This window comes from Mauremys mutica, chromosome 4 (assembly GCF_020497125.1).
Source record: "Mauremys mutica isolate MM-2020 ecotype Southern chromosome 4, ASM2049712v1, whole genome shotgun sequence".
In the NCBI taxonomy this organism is placed as follows: domain Eukaryota; kingdom Metazoa; phylum Chordata; order Testudines; family Geoemydidae; genus Mauremys; species Mauremys mutica.
The window spans coordinates 106,422,304-106,437,123 of NC_059075.1; the positions used below are offsets into that span (position 1 = coordinate 106,422,304).

General features: G+C 43.7%; 1 protein-coding gene across 9 annotated transcripts in view; it reads left to right on the top strand.

Moving 5' to 3' along the window:
- Window positions 1–14,820, top strand: part of OSBPL5 (oxysterol binding protein like 5) — a 215,498-nt gene that overhangs the window by 178,856 nt on the left and 21,822 nt on the right. For all 9 annotated transcript variants that reach the window (XM_045015473.1, XM_045015474.1, XM_045015475.1 and 6 more), the window contains 5 exons: window positions 1,766–1,937; window positions 7,402–7,618; window positions 12,172–12,356; window positions 13,752–13,833; window positions 14,572–14,670. In XM_045015473.1, coding sequence (XP_044871408.1) covers window positions 1,766–1,937; window positions 7,402–7,618; window positions 12,172–12,356; window positions 13,752–13,833; window positions 14,572–14,670 — 755 coding nt within the window. The remainder of the gene's footprint in view (window positions 1–1,765; window positions 1,938–7,401; window positions 7,619–12,171; window positions 12,357–13,751; window positions 13,834–14,571; window positions 14,671–14,820) is intronic.

A 14,820-nucleotide genomic window follows, 5' to 3' on the forward strand; every position in this document is an offset into this window, starting at 1 on the left:
GCCAGGCTGTTTGGGGAGGCACAGCCTTCCTTACCCAGCCCTCCATATGGTTTCGGAATACCGATGTGGCCCTCAGGCCAAAAAGTTTGCCCACCCCTGCAGGGCTTGGTTTCTGTTCAAGTCAATGGAAATTTTGCCCAGTGGAGATTCGGCTTATGAAAGCTGTTGAAGTCAATGAGATTTAAGTGTGTGCTTGAAATTAAGCATCTGCTTTCCTGCATGGCAGTGCATCCTGAGAGTGGGATTTGATCCATTGTAAAATTAAACGTGAAATTCATGTGTTACAATATTTTCCACTGCTATTGCTATGTCCTCCTTTGTTTTCTTTACAGCTTCTCAAATACATTTTTAATTATTCTGTAATGTAATTTGAGATGCATAAAAAGCTCTCTGTTGTACATGTTAAAAATTACTGAGTGCCTCTCTTGATACCTCAGTTCTTGAATGCGCTGCAGATTTGCCCAATGTCCTAGCCTCTGTGACCTCTTGTTGATGTCACCCAGAACTCTCAGCTGCTGTGTTACCATTTTGGCTCAGGAAGAGTGAGTTTTGCTGCTGCTGTGTCAGCTCCCTGGTGCACCAGCTTGTCCACTTGGCCAGCAAACTCTTCAGGACTCCACCAATCCAAACCTTGCCTTGCAGGGAACAATCTGTTACCCCTTCAATTCCAGAGTTTCCCACTGATGGCTTTCTGCAGTGTCCAGTCCGTCTCACTGGACATTCTCAAAAGTTGTGTGCTGCCTCCAAAGCCTGTTAGGTTAACTGAAGCCCCACACTTCCCTTGAATATAACAGCACTGAGATGGTTTTGTAATAAAACAAGAAAAAGTTTAACAAAGAACATAGGTTTAAGTGATTTCAAGGAAGAGTGGAAAAGAGACGAAAGGTTGCGAACAAAACAGGCTTTTTAGAGACTAAAACTTCAGCAAATTACAATCTTTGTCTAAGTGGGTTTCTCAACAATAGTCAGTTCACAGAGCCTTCAGCCCCCTTGGCTGAAGGATCCACCTCTACGATTTCAAGAGCTGTGGCCTCTTGTGTCCCTCAGGTGATGGATGCCAAAAATGGCTTTCTGTTTCTATTTCCCAGAGCCCATTGTCTCTGTACCCCAGGAAGCCTTCCTGGCTCCTGAAACAATCTCCATCCCCCATTGTGATCGTGAAGTGGTCCTCTCTCCCACTTGCTAGTTGGATTGCTTTGTTTACCTTATCTATAAATGTGCTTCCATTGTTTCTGGCCTCACCTTGCTAAATTTACACTGAAAAGACAGTGAAGCAGGCGAAACAGCTTTTCTTTGCCTAGAATAGGCTGGGCTCATGCCCTGATTTCCAAACACATTTTAAGAACGTATTTCTAGCAGACATCTATTATTCTTTGTATACCACCCATACATATACGTGCAATAATATTAATGACCAGTGTGTTACCAGTTTGCATATGATACCTTCTGTGACAGCTTTTCGATATAGTTTCTAACAATGAGTTGGAGCAATGAACGTGTTAGGCCTGATGTGAGTTATAGTATGGTGTGCCCTCTATCAGTCAGGGGTGGTTCCAGGCCCCAGCACGCCAAGCGCATGCTTGGGCGGCAAGCCACAGGGGGCGCTGTGCCTGATGTCTTTAAAGTACTCTGCCTGATGTCTCTATTAGTGAAAACTAATTAGAACTCTTGACTCTCAAATGAGAAGCTTTTGAGAAACCTTAGATGAACATTTTTGCTGTCATCTCTGACCTCCTTTGCTTAGACAAGTCCTGTTGTTCTACAGGCCGATGTTGGTTGGATGCTCTGGAACTTGCCCTGCGTTGCTCCAGTCTCTTCCGACTCAGCGCCTCCAAACAGGGGAAGGATGGAGACCTGAACTGCTCTTCTGATTCTTCACATGCTGGGCTGTATAACCTGTTGCACACGGCCACCATCTCTGACCAGGAGCTCTTCCAGTAAGACTGTGCTTTTAGCTATTGTACATGTAAAGGTGTTGGTTGGTTCATACACATGACTCATTTTAACCATATTATTTTTTCAGAATACGCACTAGCCACCATTGGCTTGGTGAGGGGCTATAGTCTAACTTGTCTCTGTCTAGGTTCTTATACCACACCGATCACTAATATCTGGGTATCTTTTGGGAGAGATGGGGAATAGCTCTCTTTTGGGTGTTGTCCTATAGCCTACAAACTATGAAAGGCTTGGTTAGAGTTCCAGCTGTGTGAATGTGCATAACAAAGGACCCGTTTTGCCTTAGTTGGGCGAAACTTCTGTTGAAGCTGATGGAGGTAGGCAGGGTTGTCCTTACCCATATGCAAAGTACACAGCTGGGTAGGGCACCAGGAAACTTGGGGCACTCAGAAACTTGGGGCACCAAATTTCCTGGTGCCCAGCACAGCTGCGTGCTGCTCCAGCTCCTACCCTGCACCCACTCCACCCCTTCCCCAAAGCCCCTGCCCTGCTCCGTCCCAGCCCTGCCTCTTCCTGCCCATGTGCAGCAGGGCTGGACCTGCACTCACAGCAGTGGGAAGTGCAGGGCCCCGATCCTAGCCGTGCCACCAGTGAGTGCTGGGGGCTGGTTCCCCCTTGTCCTCCAGCCAGCCCCCCATACCCTTGTGGAGGCCTGGGACCCCCCCCCCACAGCCATGGGGGAGGGGGGCTGTGTAGGGCCCCAGAATAGCTAGGGATGGCCCTGGGGTAGGGGTGGGGATAGGCTTTATAGAGGTTATCAATCTACCAGTGAGTCCAGCCAACAAATGGAGTATGCTAACTGGACCTACTCGCTCTAGCATCTGTCCACCAATTGGTAGATATGGCCGCAAGTCTGATTTTACTTATAGTGAGGTACTCTCAGTGCTAATAGTAGTACTGTGTTATACTCAGGAGAGCACACATGCTCCATGGCTATAGTTTCGTAACTGCTGTCTCCACTGAGTTGGTGGGTTCGTGGTTTCCTGCCTCTTCCCCAAATGCATCATAAGATAAAATTTACATTAAAAAAACACTGCAACCATCTTCCTATCCACACTTGTAATATTACAGTAGCATCTCATAGCACTTCACTTTAAAGACTGTTGGAGTAAACACAGAGGGTTTTATCGGTGCCTTACAGCTAGATAGGTTGCCTTAAAAATCTCTCTGGTCTAGCGGATAGGATTCTGGGCATAAAGCCAGCCTGGTTCTGCCTCTGAGTTGTCGAGTGACCTTGGGCAAGTCATTTTGCCTTCCTGTGTGTTTGTCTTGTCCCTACCCTTTGTCTCTCTTTTCTGTTAAGACTGTGAGCTTTTGGGGGCAGGGATTGTCTCTTGCTATGTGTACATGCAGCAACTAGCAACATGTTGGCCTGTAGACAATACCACACTATGGATATAAGAATATTATAACAATCGGAGAATCCAGTTCCTTTTCAGAATGTGAAAGTATCTTTGCTAATCACAAGGCAGGACACAGACTTGTCTGAAGCTCGGTGACCCAAAGCAGCAATGTATGTGTAGTTCTCTTGTTTTGCAGACCTGTTGTATTTTCAGCACTTCATGCATGCCATTGTTCTTCAGTGCTGAGCAGAACTTCCTTTGATACCCAGCTATAATTTGCACCATAAAAAATGATCATTTGTTCTGAGTGGGTTTTTTTGTTTGTTTGGTTGGGTTTTTTTTTGTTCTTTCAAGGTATAACATGGGGTGGGACAGAGCAGCAGGAAATCGGATGTGTTACTAGGACTTGCAGATTTAATTGTGCGTATATGTGTTTATCTTACGGGTCTGTCCTTTGATGTTGATGTCTCAGATCTCCTATTCTCTTTTTAGGAATAAGTATACAAATAATAGTGCCTGCACTGAGAGGTTTTTAGTTGGTAGTGAACCAATGAGTATTGTATAGCTAGCCTTTAAATGGGGATGGGTTGGCTGTAAGGTTCTAAGTACAAAGAAACACTGAGATATATAGTGGTAGAGAGTTTGTGCCTTCTTTCAGACGTGTGCATATGCCAATCTTGTGTGAGACTAAAATCAGATACAATGTGCTGGTAATGGAAATACTATTGGCACTTACTACAGTTTTGGCTGAGGGTGTGTTTGTGCTTGTTTGTTCATATAATACTAGTCCTTAGGGGCTTCAACCAGGGGCGGCTCTAGGGATTTTGCCGCCCCAAGCACTGCAGGCAGGCTGCCTCCGACGGTTTGCCTGTGGAGGGGCCGCTGGTCCCGCGGCTTCGGCGGACCTGCGGCAGGTCCGCCAAAGCCGCAGGACCAGCGGACCCTCCGCAGGCAAACCACCGGAGGCAGCCTGCCTGCCGCCTCCGCGGCGCCGGCAGAGCGCCCCCCGTGGCTTGCCGCCCCAAGCACGCGCTTGGCATGCTGGAACCTGGAGCTGCCCCTGGCTTCAACCAGAGTTTGGGTCCTATTGTGCTAGGTGCCGTACAGACGAGTAAAAGAGACTGGCCCCACCCTAGATAGTTCACAGTCCATATGCTACCCCTTCTCTTGAGGGGCACCATTATTATGTCATGCCACAAATAAATCCACTACTGTGTCTGTCTGGATCAGAAAGGAGAATGGTGCCTTGGGAATGTGCATTCAGACCTACAGTTGCAGTTAATAGAAAGTATAGGATAAAGAAGAGACTGCGTTAAGCTTCGAACTCAAACATAAATCGTGCATGTACAACAGCTACTCTATTCTCTGCTCACTGGCTGAATTTTAAAGGCCCTACTTGGGCCTCCTGATTTACAGAACTCAGCAGCTTCCCATAGGGCCAGAATTTCAAAAGAGCTCAGCCCCTAGGCCATACTCGTGGGTGCCAAACCCTCTTCAGAGCCTGGCGCACAGTGTAGATTGTTCTCAGTTCTGGTGCGTTGTGTGGCTCTACTATAGGATTCAGTTTTTCTCAAAATTTTTTGAGCCTCGGAGAATTTGGCAGCTACATAACGAGGGTAAAAATTCCCCAGAGCAGCAGCGGTGCAAAATGGGGTGGGTAGGGGAGTACGTGGAAAACCAGCTATCCAAGTGTTGAGGAGATTCTTGGTTTGCCACTCACAGGGACTCATTCATTCTAATTAAATGCCTTCCCTTCAGGGAATCCTGCCCAATTAAGTTGGCACGCTGTTATTAGGGGGCCAGTTAATTACATTTAACTGTATCTTCAAATTAGTCAAACTACTCTGCCAAAAAATAAAATGGAGACAGATGTTCTATATTTGAGGGGGCATTCCTCCCCTTGTGGGGAAAATCTTCTCTTGAGCCAATGCTGTGTTTTTCCATTGGCTGTTTCTGTTCCTGTCTTGGTGGGAAAGAAATAGAGGAGACAACAATAACAGAAATCAATCTATTTAATAATCGGAAAGAGGGTGAACTTTCAAAGCACCTAGCAGGGTCACAGCCTCTCGACTTCCCTGGAAATAAGTAGGAAATTGGTGGCTATAACCCTGCAGAAGTCCGTTTTGATGTTAAGCATGAGGCTTTAAGAGGCATAGAGACTTCTGTTTCTATGCGTAAGCCTGTCTGTTTGTTGTTGCTTCCCCCACCCCCATTTGTGTGCCTTCTCTAACTGTGGTTTGTTCTGTTTGACACCTTGATTGTAAAGTCTCTGGGACAGGCACTGTTTACTTTATGTACAATGTACACTGTTTACTTTATGTACAATGATGCCTTGACCCTTGCTTGGGGTTCCCAGGCGCTGCCATAGTAGAAATCATGAACAATGCTATGCTGCTCAGATGCACATACTGCTCTTTGATACAGTACACGTGGATGGAGGGCAGTAATGTAGCCCTGAAACAAAGGGCTTACTCTTGTTTGAGTGAGCAAAGGTCTCCTGCTGCCTTTAAACACTGTTATTACATCTCTGCACTGGGATTTGATCCAAAACCCATGAAAGCCAACAGGAGTCTTTCCATTGATTTCAATGGATTTTGAATCAGACCCATAATTTGGCTTTTGATTTTAATGTATGTATTTACTGATTTTTAAATTTTCCTGTTTGAACTGGTGTGGCTCCATTTCATTCTCCCCATCTGTCAAGTTTAATATACACTCTAAATAGCATGTGTCTTCCTTTGTGCTCCTCAGAGTAGCGCTATAGCTCTGAGTATATTGAGGTCTGATGTGTAGCAGGCTGGTTTGGTAATTACTGCAGAGTTAATATTTGGGGAATTTCAGATGAATTAACTCCCTCCTGTTCCACTGCTCTGGAATAACTAAGATATCAGAAAAGTGTCATTGCAGAAGGATTTTTTTAGTTAGGAAAGAGAAGTACAAAAGGAGTAAGACTTGCCCCAGCAGAAAGTTTAAATCCTCTCACAAATTAAAGGAAGATCATAATTAACAGAAGTTGGGCTTTTTACAAATGCTGTTAAATTAAGCATGTGCTATTTCTCAAACATTGACACTGGCCCACATTGTGAACCTTTCTCTCAAGTACACACACCCCAAGGAGAAGATTTTCACAAGGGAAGGGAGCATAACTACCATATGCAGAACACTGACAAATTGTGCTGATTGTTGACCCCAAAGAAAATAAATCAAGCCTGAATTGTCAGCAACAAACAAATGATCTGCCAAACTAGCAAGTATCTGTGCTGTGAGATTATGGCCAGTACTAGCTTCTTCAAAGGAAGGGGCAAGAAACCCTGCCGTTCATAAGATAACCTGCCCCAAAGAATTTCCTCCTAACCCTCTTTATTTGGAGGTTGGATTATGCCCTGAAGTAGGAAGGCTTGTATCGTTTCCAACTCCTGTTTTTTGTTTACTACTATAACTCTGGATATTCTTGTTTTCCACATAAATGTCCAATCCTTGTTTTGAATGCCACTAATCTCTTGGACTCAACAATATCTGGTGGGTTCCATGGGTTAATTGTGCATCAGAGAAGGGGGGGGAGGGTATTTCCTTTTATTAGTATTAAATTTGCCATTGACTGTTCCCTTGACCTTTATTGTTTTGACTTAGCATCTTCCTCTATTGAAATAGAGTAGTAGCGGTGGTGGTGATGATGATGAAAATAATGTATACCTTTATACCATCCTTTGCCTTAGCCAGTAGCACATAACATGTGGCAGGTTCTTATGCAGGCAAAAATCTCTCTTCTCTGAGACACATTGCAGATCTCTGTCTGAAGAAGCAGTCACTGCATTCATTCTGTATGTCGAGTTTTAATTGAAGACAATAGGAGTTTCTTATGCGGACAAATGGACATCTGCAGTGGAGCTCCACAGTGTGGACTGAGAGGAGACTTGTGACCTAAATGTTTTACCGCTTCCATGGTATAGACCCAACCACTCAGCAAGTTGTTGTCCTTTGCTTTTTCTGGTTGCAAGCCTTATTTTGCATCATGAGGGCTTTTTTCATATTGGCTAAAATGCTTTTCATCATCTGGCTTCATAAATCAAACTGAGGCAATGTAACAAACCATGTATTTCAGTTTTAATGAATCAGCCCTGGAAAATCACCACGTGGAAAATGATGCTTTTTCGGACAAGTCTGAGAGAGACAACATAGAGGAGTCTGAGAATGAAACTCAGGAGAACAGCCGGAAGACGAATGAAAGCGAGAGTGACCAGTCTGAAATCCACAGGGATATCTCCCGGGAAAGGAAAGGGACGACCTATATGGAACAGATCTATGAGGAATTTGGGGAGGTAAAAAAATGTTCTGAACTCTATCTATTCCACTGAAATGTCTTTGGGTTCATATTGTTCATCTCTCCATTGTATTCAGCCTCCTTGATGCAGGACAGTCGAAAACTGCTCTGTGGGTTCAGATATTTTACAGGTAATGCTATCTGAAGATTTCTGCCAAATTATGTTGAATTGTCCTTATTCAGCAATTGTGTGTGTTATGAACAGCAGCTCCACTATTTAGCCCTTTGGCATGTTTCCAGGATCAGTGAGCACTTCAACTGGGCATTGCATTAAGGAGCTATATAGCATTGCCACAGCTCATTACAGTGCAGGAGGGGAGTTATCATTCCAAGCCTGTATCCTGACTAACTAGGAGGCTTCAGTCCATTGCCTGGTGCAAAATATGGTACTTTCTTTCTTATTCATGTTGCACAAAATGAACCTTTTTGTATGTCCTAAAGAACATCTGAGCCACTTGGTCTCCTATGTGAAACTGCCATTTAGGAATCAATTTTTCACACCGTTTAGCATTAGAATGCATTCATGTCCAACACGAGCACTTTTGTTGACTTTGGTCTCTGTGACTTCTTTGATGAAGATAATGTTAGAGCAGCTTTGTTACAGCAATGGAGTTGACAGCATTGGGTGAGAGTCAGCTGGAGGAGGCTGGCAGCCAGAAGTGTTACTCTGGATTTACACCAGGAAAGCTGAGATGGGAATGTTGCCCACTGTTTAAACAATGAAAGTAGATTCCTGTTGATGCATCACAGAGAAGCATTTTGCTCTAGAGATGTCTGCCCTGGGGATTTACTCTGATTTCAGCCATCATTGGCCAGACAGCACCGTAGCTGCAGCAGTCCAAACCTTTAGCATAGATGGGGTAAATAGCTACAAGCCGTGACTTGCACCAGTGCAGTTTAACCCTGGTTTCTTGCAAACATAAGCTACACAGGTAACACCACTATTTGCACCTATCTATATTAGTAGGTTGCATCAGTGCAGCTACACTAGTGGTCAGAATCATGACAAACTCCCAGTGTAGACAAGGCCTCTGTCTCATGGCTTGAGACATGCCACGCTTGTTTATGGCTAAGGAGGTGTGACTGGAAGGGGGGGGTGGAAAAGGTTGTTCAGGAGCAGCCATTCTTCTGTTTGGTCACTACTCCTGCTGTCTTGCTCACTTCAAATCCTAATGTACAGCAAGCAATTACTACACAAAGTATTATGACTCCAGAGTAAGAATATGCAGCAGGAGCAAAGAGAAATTAGCTCTGTCCATGGAAATCGGTATTTAGACCATTTCTAAAATGTGTGTGTCACATGATAGAGTGTCATGAAGGTGTTAGCAGGGTAGATAATTTGGCACTTCTTGAAGTGGACTTTTGACCCAACTTACTGTAATTGCTCAATTCACTGGTGGAGAGTTCACCTGCCCAAAGTATGTGGTGCCCTTTTTAATTTTAAATGTCTACCAAAGCTATAGCACAAGTACAATGGAATAAACTTTGATTGTATGGAGGGGTATCTTTCATGCTGAGTGTAGCCTAAAATGAGACAAATTCTGGCAGCAGATTTGGCACCCAGTATGCCCTCAAATAGTTCACATGCTGCTTTGATAATTGGGTGCCGTTTTTCATGTGTCTGTTTAGAGAGAGTGCTTGATCTTCTTTTTTCTAGCTGGACTTGCACCTGAAACAGGTGAAAGGGACCTAGGTGTAATATCTCAACTAGATGGGGCCACTGATGAGTAAAGTACACCCCTCCTTTCAATACTGCACTTCATTATCAGCGCTGGTATGGGATGGGTCTGAGATTGTCATAACTATAAAGGGAAGGGAACAGTCCTCCTGTGTACAATACTATAAAATCCCTCATGGCCAGAGACACCAAAATCCTTTTACCTCTAAAGGGTTAAGAAGCTCAGGAAACCTGGCTGACACCTGACCCAAAGGATCAATAAGGGGACAAGATACTTTCAAGTCTTGGTGGGGGGAAGGCTTTTGTTTGTGCTCTTTGTTTTGGCTGTTGTTCGCTCTTGGGACTAAGAGGGACCAGACATCAATCCAGGCGCTCCAAATCTTTCTGAACCAGTCTCTCCTATTTCAGACTTGTAAGCAACAGCCAGGCAAGGCGTGTTAGTCTTATTTTTGTTTTCTCAACTTGTAAATGTTCCTTTTTGCTGAGAGGATTTTACCTCTGTTTGCTGTAACTTTGAACCTAAGGCTAGAGGGGGTTCCTCTGGGCTATATGAATCTGATTACCCTGTAAAGTATTTTCCATCCTGATTTTACAGAGATGATTTTTACCTTTCTTTCTTTAATTAAAAGCTTTCTTTTTAAGAACCTGATTGATTTTTCCTTGTTTTAAGATCCAAGGGGATTGGATCTGGACTCACCAGGAATTGGTGGAGGAAAGGAGGGGGGATGGTTAAATTCTCCTTGTGTTAAGATCCAAGGGGTTGGATCGGTGTTCACCAGGAACTTGGTGAAAAAGTCTCTCAAGGCTACCCAGGGAGGGGAAGGTTTTAGAAGGAAAGGGAGTGTTCCAGACTGAGGAATCTGGATGGTGGCAGCGAAACCAGATCTAAGCTGGTAGTTAAGCTTGGAAGTGTTTATGCAGATCCCCACATCAGTACCCTAAAGTTCAGAGTGGGGGAGGAACTTTGGCAGAGAGATTGAGCCAATATATAGCCAATTTACAACACAATCCTCCTGAAATATATGCATGCTTTCTACCCTACAAAGGATGTGTAAACCTTTGATGATATGGCCTAAGTTCTATAATTTTTTTTTTGGTTATGTAAATTTTCAGCAAAGTTATGGAAGCTCAGTTGAGGGGTATGTATATATGCACTTCTACATAACTTTGCCTTAACTAAGCTTTCATGTTTGTGCTAGAAATCGGCAGCACAAAACCAGTTGCAGGAATAAATTCATGCTTGCAAAATTTTGTCCCATAATATAAAAAATTACCCATCTTTATAAGATGGACTGGCAGCAAAAAGAACTTAATTTGGAAAGCTTTGAGATAAGACGTATGAAAGCTTCTCTCCCCTACTCCCTTCCTCCCCACCCCCCCATGACTCACTCTCAGGCTAAGTCTTTGTATATCAAGTCCAATCTGGAATTAATTTGTATTGCCAAGATATACACACCTGAAAAGCTGGGTAAATAAAAAACAAGCTGACAGACCCAGAATTATGAAGTCCTAGCTAGCACTGCTGAAATAAGTTAACTAGTGGTTTCCATTTCTTCTCTAAGGCTTAAGCTGCATGAATCTCTGTCACCAGAAAGATGGTAACATAAAAATCAGTGGAATAAAAAGGGCTTTACTGTTCCTCATTCCTAAATTTTCCAAAATACTACTTTTCACTTTTTCCAAACCTTGCTCTAATGCAAGAAGTGAGGTGACTTACTAAAATAACGTGTTACAAATCTAGTTTGAGATGCTGCACTCCGATCTGTTGCGTGCATCCTAAAGTTCTGTTTTCATGGCATTCATCAATGCATAATTCCTCCCAAGGCATGTTAGGTCATGTGCTTCCCTGTATCTAGCGCTAGATTTGGGGCAACTCTTGGGAAAGAACCGATGCTTGATCTGATGGGTAAATGTCCGCGTACAGAATGTAGGAAGGAGGGATTGATAGGCTGTATAGTAGCATTCAGTACAGAGAGTTTGGTAATGCATTATGGGGGGCAGGAGCAAATGCCAGCGTAAGTGGCTGATTGGCATCCAGAAGGTGTGGGAGCAGAGTCTCGGCTGCTGGTGTATATTAGCTCTACTGACTTTCACCACCTGAGAAGCTGGCTGTTGCAGGGTGTAAAAACACATTGTCCCCCAGAACTAAATTGCATTTTCAGAAATGGACCTATTTCATTCCTGTGTAGAAATCTATTGCCTGGGGCTCTAAAAGCAGCACAAATCCTGATGAGATAAATAGACCATTATGTTCCCTTTCTTCATTTAACTCTAATGCCTAGGGTGGCCTTTGGGTACCAGCTCCGATAACTAATATCAGTGTTAAACTTCACAGTGTAACTTTTAATCCTGCTCCTTGGTGGGCTGTGCATCCTGTTCAGTGATACCCCATGCGATTCCATTGAAATCAAGGGAAATACCTGAGTGACCGAAACCAGTACGTGGTCCCTGACTTCTGGTGGTGAAAGGTGCTGGACAGAGTCCTGCAGGCTATAGTTCTTTATTAATTCCACATGACTGCCTCAACAGGGACCATGGCAGTGTAAGTTGTGTCATGCTTGCCCCACTAGTATGTTTCGATCGTGAAGGACCGCTTCCACTCTCCATTGTCTGTTCAGCCATTGGTCCCTCTGCTAAGATTGTCAACAAGATGGTGGGTTTTGCCGTTTTTTTTTTCTGTCAAGAGTGAGAATACCACTCATTCTACGCAACCCACCATTACACACTGTAATGACTTTCGCTCCCTGTTGACCTAAGGCAGGTTTGAACTGTTGACATGGAGGATTTTACCATTCTCAATTCCCTTGGGCCATCCAGGCATATTTGCTTTGCTAAAACCATCACCTTCTGTGCTGACTTTTTCTTTCATTTAGACGGGCGAATCCTCTCAAACAGAAACAGTCTCGGAAGAAAACAAGAGCTTGATGTGGATTCTGTTGAAACAGCTGCGGCCTGGCATGGACTTGTCCCGAGTGGTTCTGCCCACCTTCATCCTGGAGCCACGTTCTTTCCTCAACAAACTCTCTGATTATTACTACCATGCTGACCTACTTTCCCAGTAAGCAGCACTTACGGCAGGCTTAGCAGGGATGTGTTTCCCAGCTGTGTGAACATGTGTGCGAGCATTAATCTGGTTCTGGCTGGGCCATTTGTACACTGGAGAAGCCTCCCAAATAATGCATGAGTCTCTAGTTTGATCTGCGTAGCTGTAAATTAGTTCAGGGGTCAACATCAGTGACCTTTAAAAACAGACTGTTCCCAGTGGAAACCAGGGATGTGGGGGGAAGTAAGGAAAACGGGGAAACTCTAGACAAAGCTTCTTATGCACCCTTCCCTCAAGTACGGGCTGGAATGGACAGAGATGCTGTTACTTATTATAAGCCTGCAATAATAGTACTACTCCACCTTCTGGTGTACCTGTGGAAAGAGATTTGTAGGACAAAGTTTACAGGAGAATATGTTTAAGCAAACCTGCCACCACCTGAAACCAATATAATTAGTGGCACTTGGAGATAAATAGGGGTTCTTCTAACTTCATTGAACTGAGTAGTTTTTTGGAGGGTAGAGTGGAAAATAATAAATATTTTGAATGGGCATGCTTGGTATGTTGTAACAAATTGAAAATATGCAATATTCATGTATAACATCACATGGATGGCTTGTGCTTTATTATTCTGTTGCTTTCAGCTTTTCTTAAAATCCCGGGGCATTTTCAAGTTTATTTGTCGAGATCCAGTTACACCATTTGTAAGATGCAGCTTGCTAGGTGACTGTGTTTACCCTGGCTATTACTGATGGCTAGGTGAACCTCAGGAAGGTCGGAGGTTTTATTCAGATAGGCATCTTGAAGTCTGGATGTTGCTTCTTAGTAGACTTCCAGTTCTGTATCAGGTTGGAAATACACTGAGGAATGGAAATACACTGAGGAAAGTTTCATCACATGATCACTTCCTGACCCATCTAAAGCTGGGAAGATTTAAAGGGGTCAGGCAAGAGCTAAACTTCTGATTCTCCAAAGAAGTTAGAGGTGTTGGTTGATTTTGAGCAATAGGACTGGACCAGTTACTATCTTACGACCTCTATGCAATTTCGGATCAAGTGGCAACCCTAAAGCCAGATTATTGCCCTAAAGATGAGATTATTGCATTGGGATTTTTAGTGGGGCACGTACCTGCCAGTCACTTCCAAGAAATCCCACAGTTTGTGTGTGTGACTTGCGTACACCACTAAGAAACCAGTATCCACTGGGTGGTGTACTTTCCCCTTCAATAGAAGCAGCACAGTGTTTGTCAAGACATGTAGGGCCTGGTTCATCGCTGCATTACTTCAGTTTTATGCTGGTGCAATGCTGAAAAATCAATGGCATTAGACTGGAGTCACACAGTGGTGAATCAGACACGTAAACAGTACAAAAATCATTTTGAGTAAACATCCCGTGTCCCTTCTCCTACAGAGCTGCACTCGAAGAAGATCCATACAGTCGAATCAAGCAAGTTTTGAGATGGTATTTGTCAGGCTTTTATAAGAAGCCAAAGGTAAGACATTGCATAAACCTTGTAGATATAGTAAACATTCAAACTTATTGCTTGTATAGTTCGGATTTATTTTCTTGCCTTTCTCTTGATAATTCATTTCTCCTTTTGTTGTTCTTAGCATTTTACTAATTTTAAAACTGAATTTACGTGGGACATGGGGGGGAGGGGGACCAGGGAATAGCAGCAGTTTATCAGAAATGGGCTCAGAGCTCTTGCAGTGGACAAAGGAAGCTAGGGCTGGTTGTGTGCCACAGAGAACACTCTGTTAATTGGGGTCAACACTTCTTATGGTGCAATATCAGGAGTCTTTTTTCTCTTCACAAGTTCTAACAACATATTAGGTCTCTGTATCTGCATATACCTACTGTGTGTAGTAATAACGATGTACTGTAACTTTTTTTCATCAGTAGATTTCAATGTCCAAGTTAGCAGAGGCTATAGATCAGTCTGTGGATCAGGTGGAAGTGGTTAGAGTAGTCAGAGGATGAGAGTCAGACGTGCTGGAGTTCTGTCACTGACTTTGCCATTTGATTTGCTGTAGAACCTTGGGAAAGTCACTTGATAGCTCTTTCTGTTCTTCTCCCATTTGTAAGATTGGATAATCAATTTTCCTTGGTAGTAACTTTTGGGTCCTGGGGCCATGTCCATACCAAGAAGAACACAGCTCCCAGGCATGCATTCCATGCTGTAATATTCCCATAGCTGTGCGTGCATGAGACTTGTGTCTTTATTTTACAGGGAATAAAAAAGCCATATAACCCCATTTTGGGAGAGACCTTTCGCTGCTGTTGGTTTCACCCACAAACAAACAGTCACACGTTTTACATCGCGGAACAGGTAAATAACTTGGTTTGCAATCCAGACTTTTGTAAGCACAAGAACTGCTTGAACCCATGTGTGAGCAACAGTGTTTCTTACTCCTTCTCTGAGACTGAGTTTTTTGCACAGGGATATAGAATGAGTTATGGCCATAAACTAGTCTTTTTT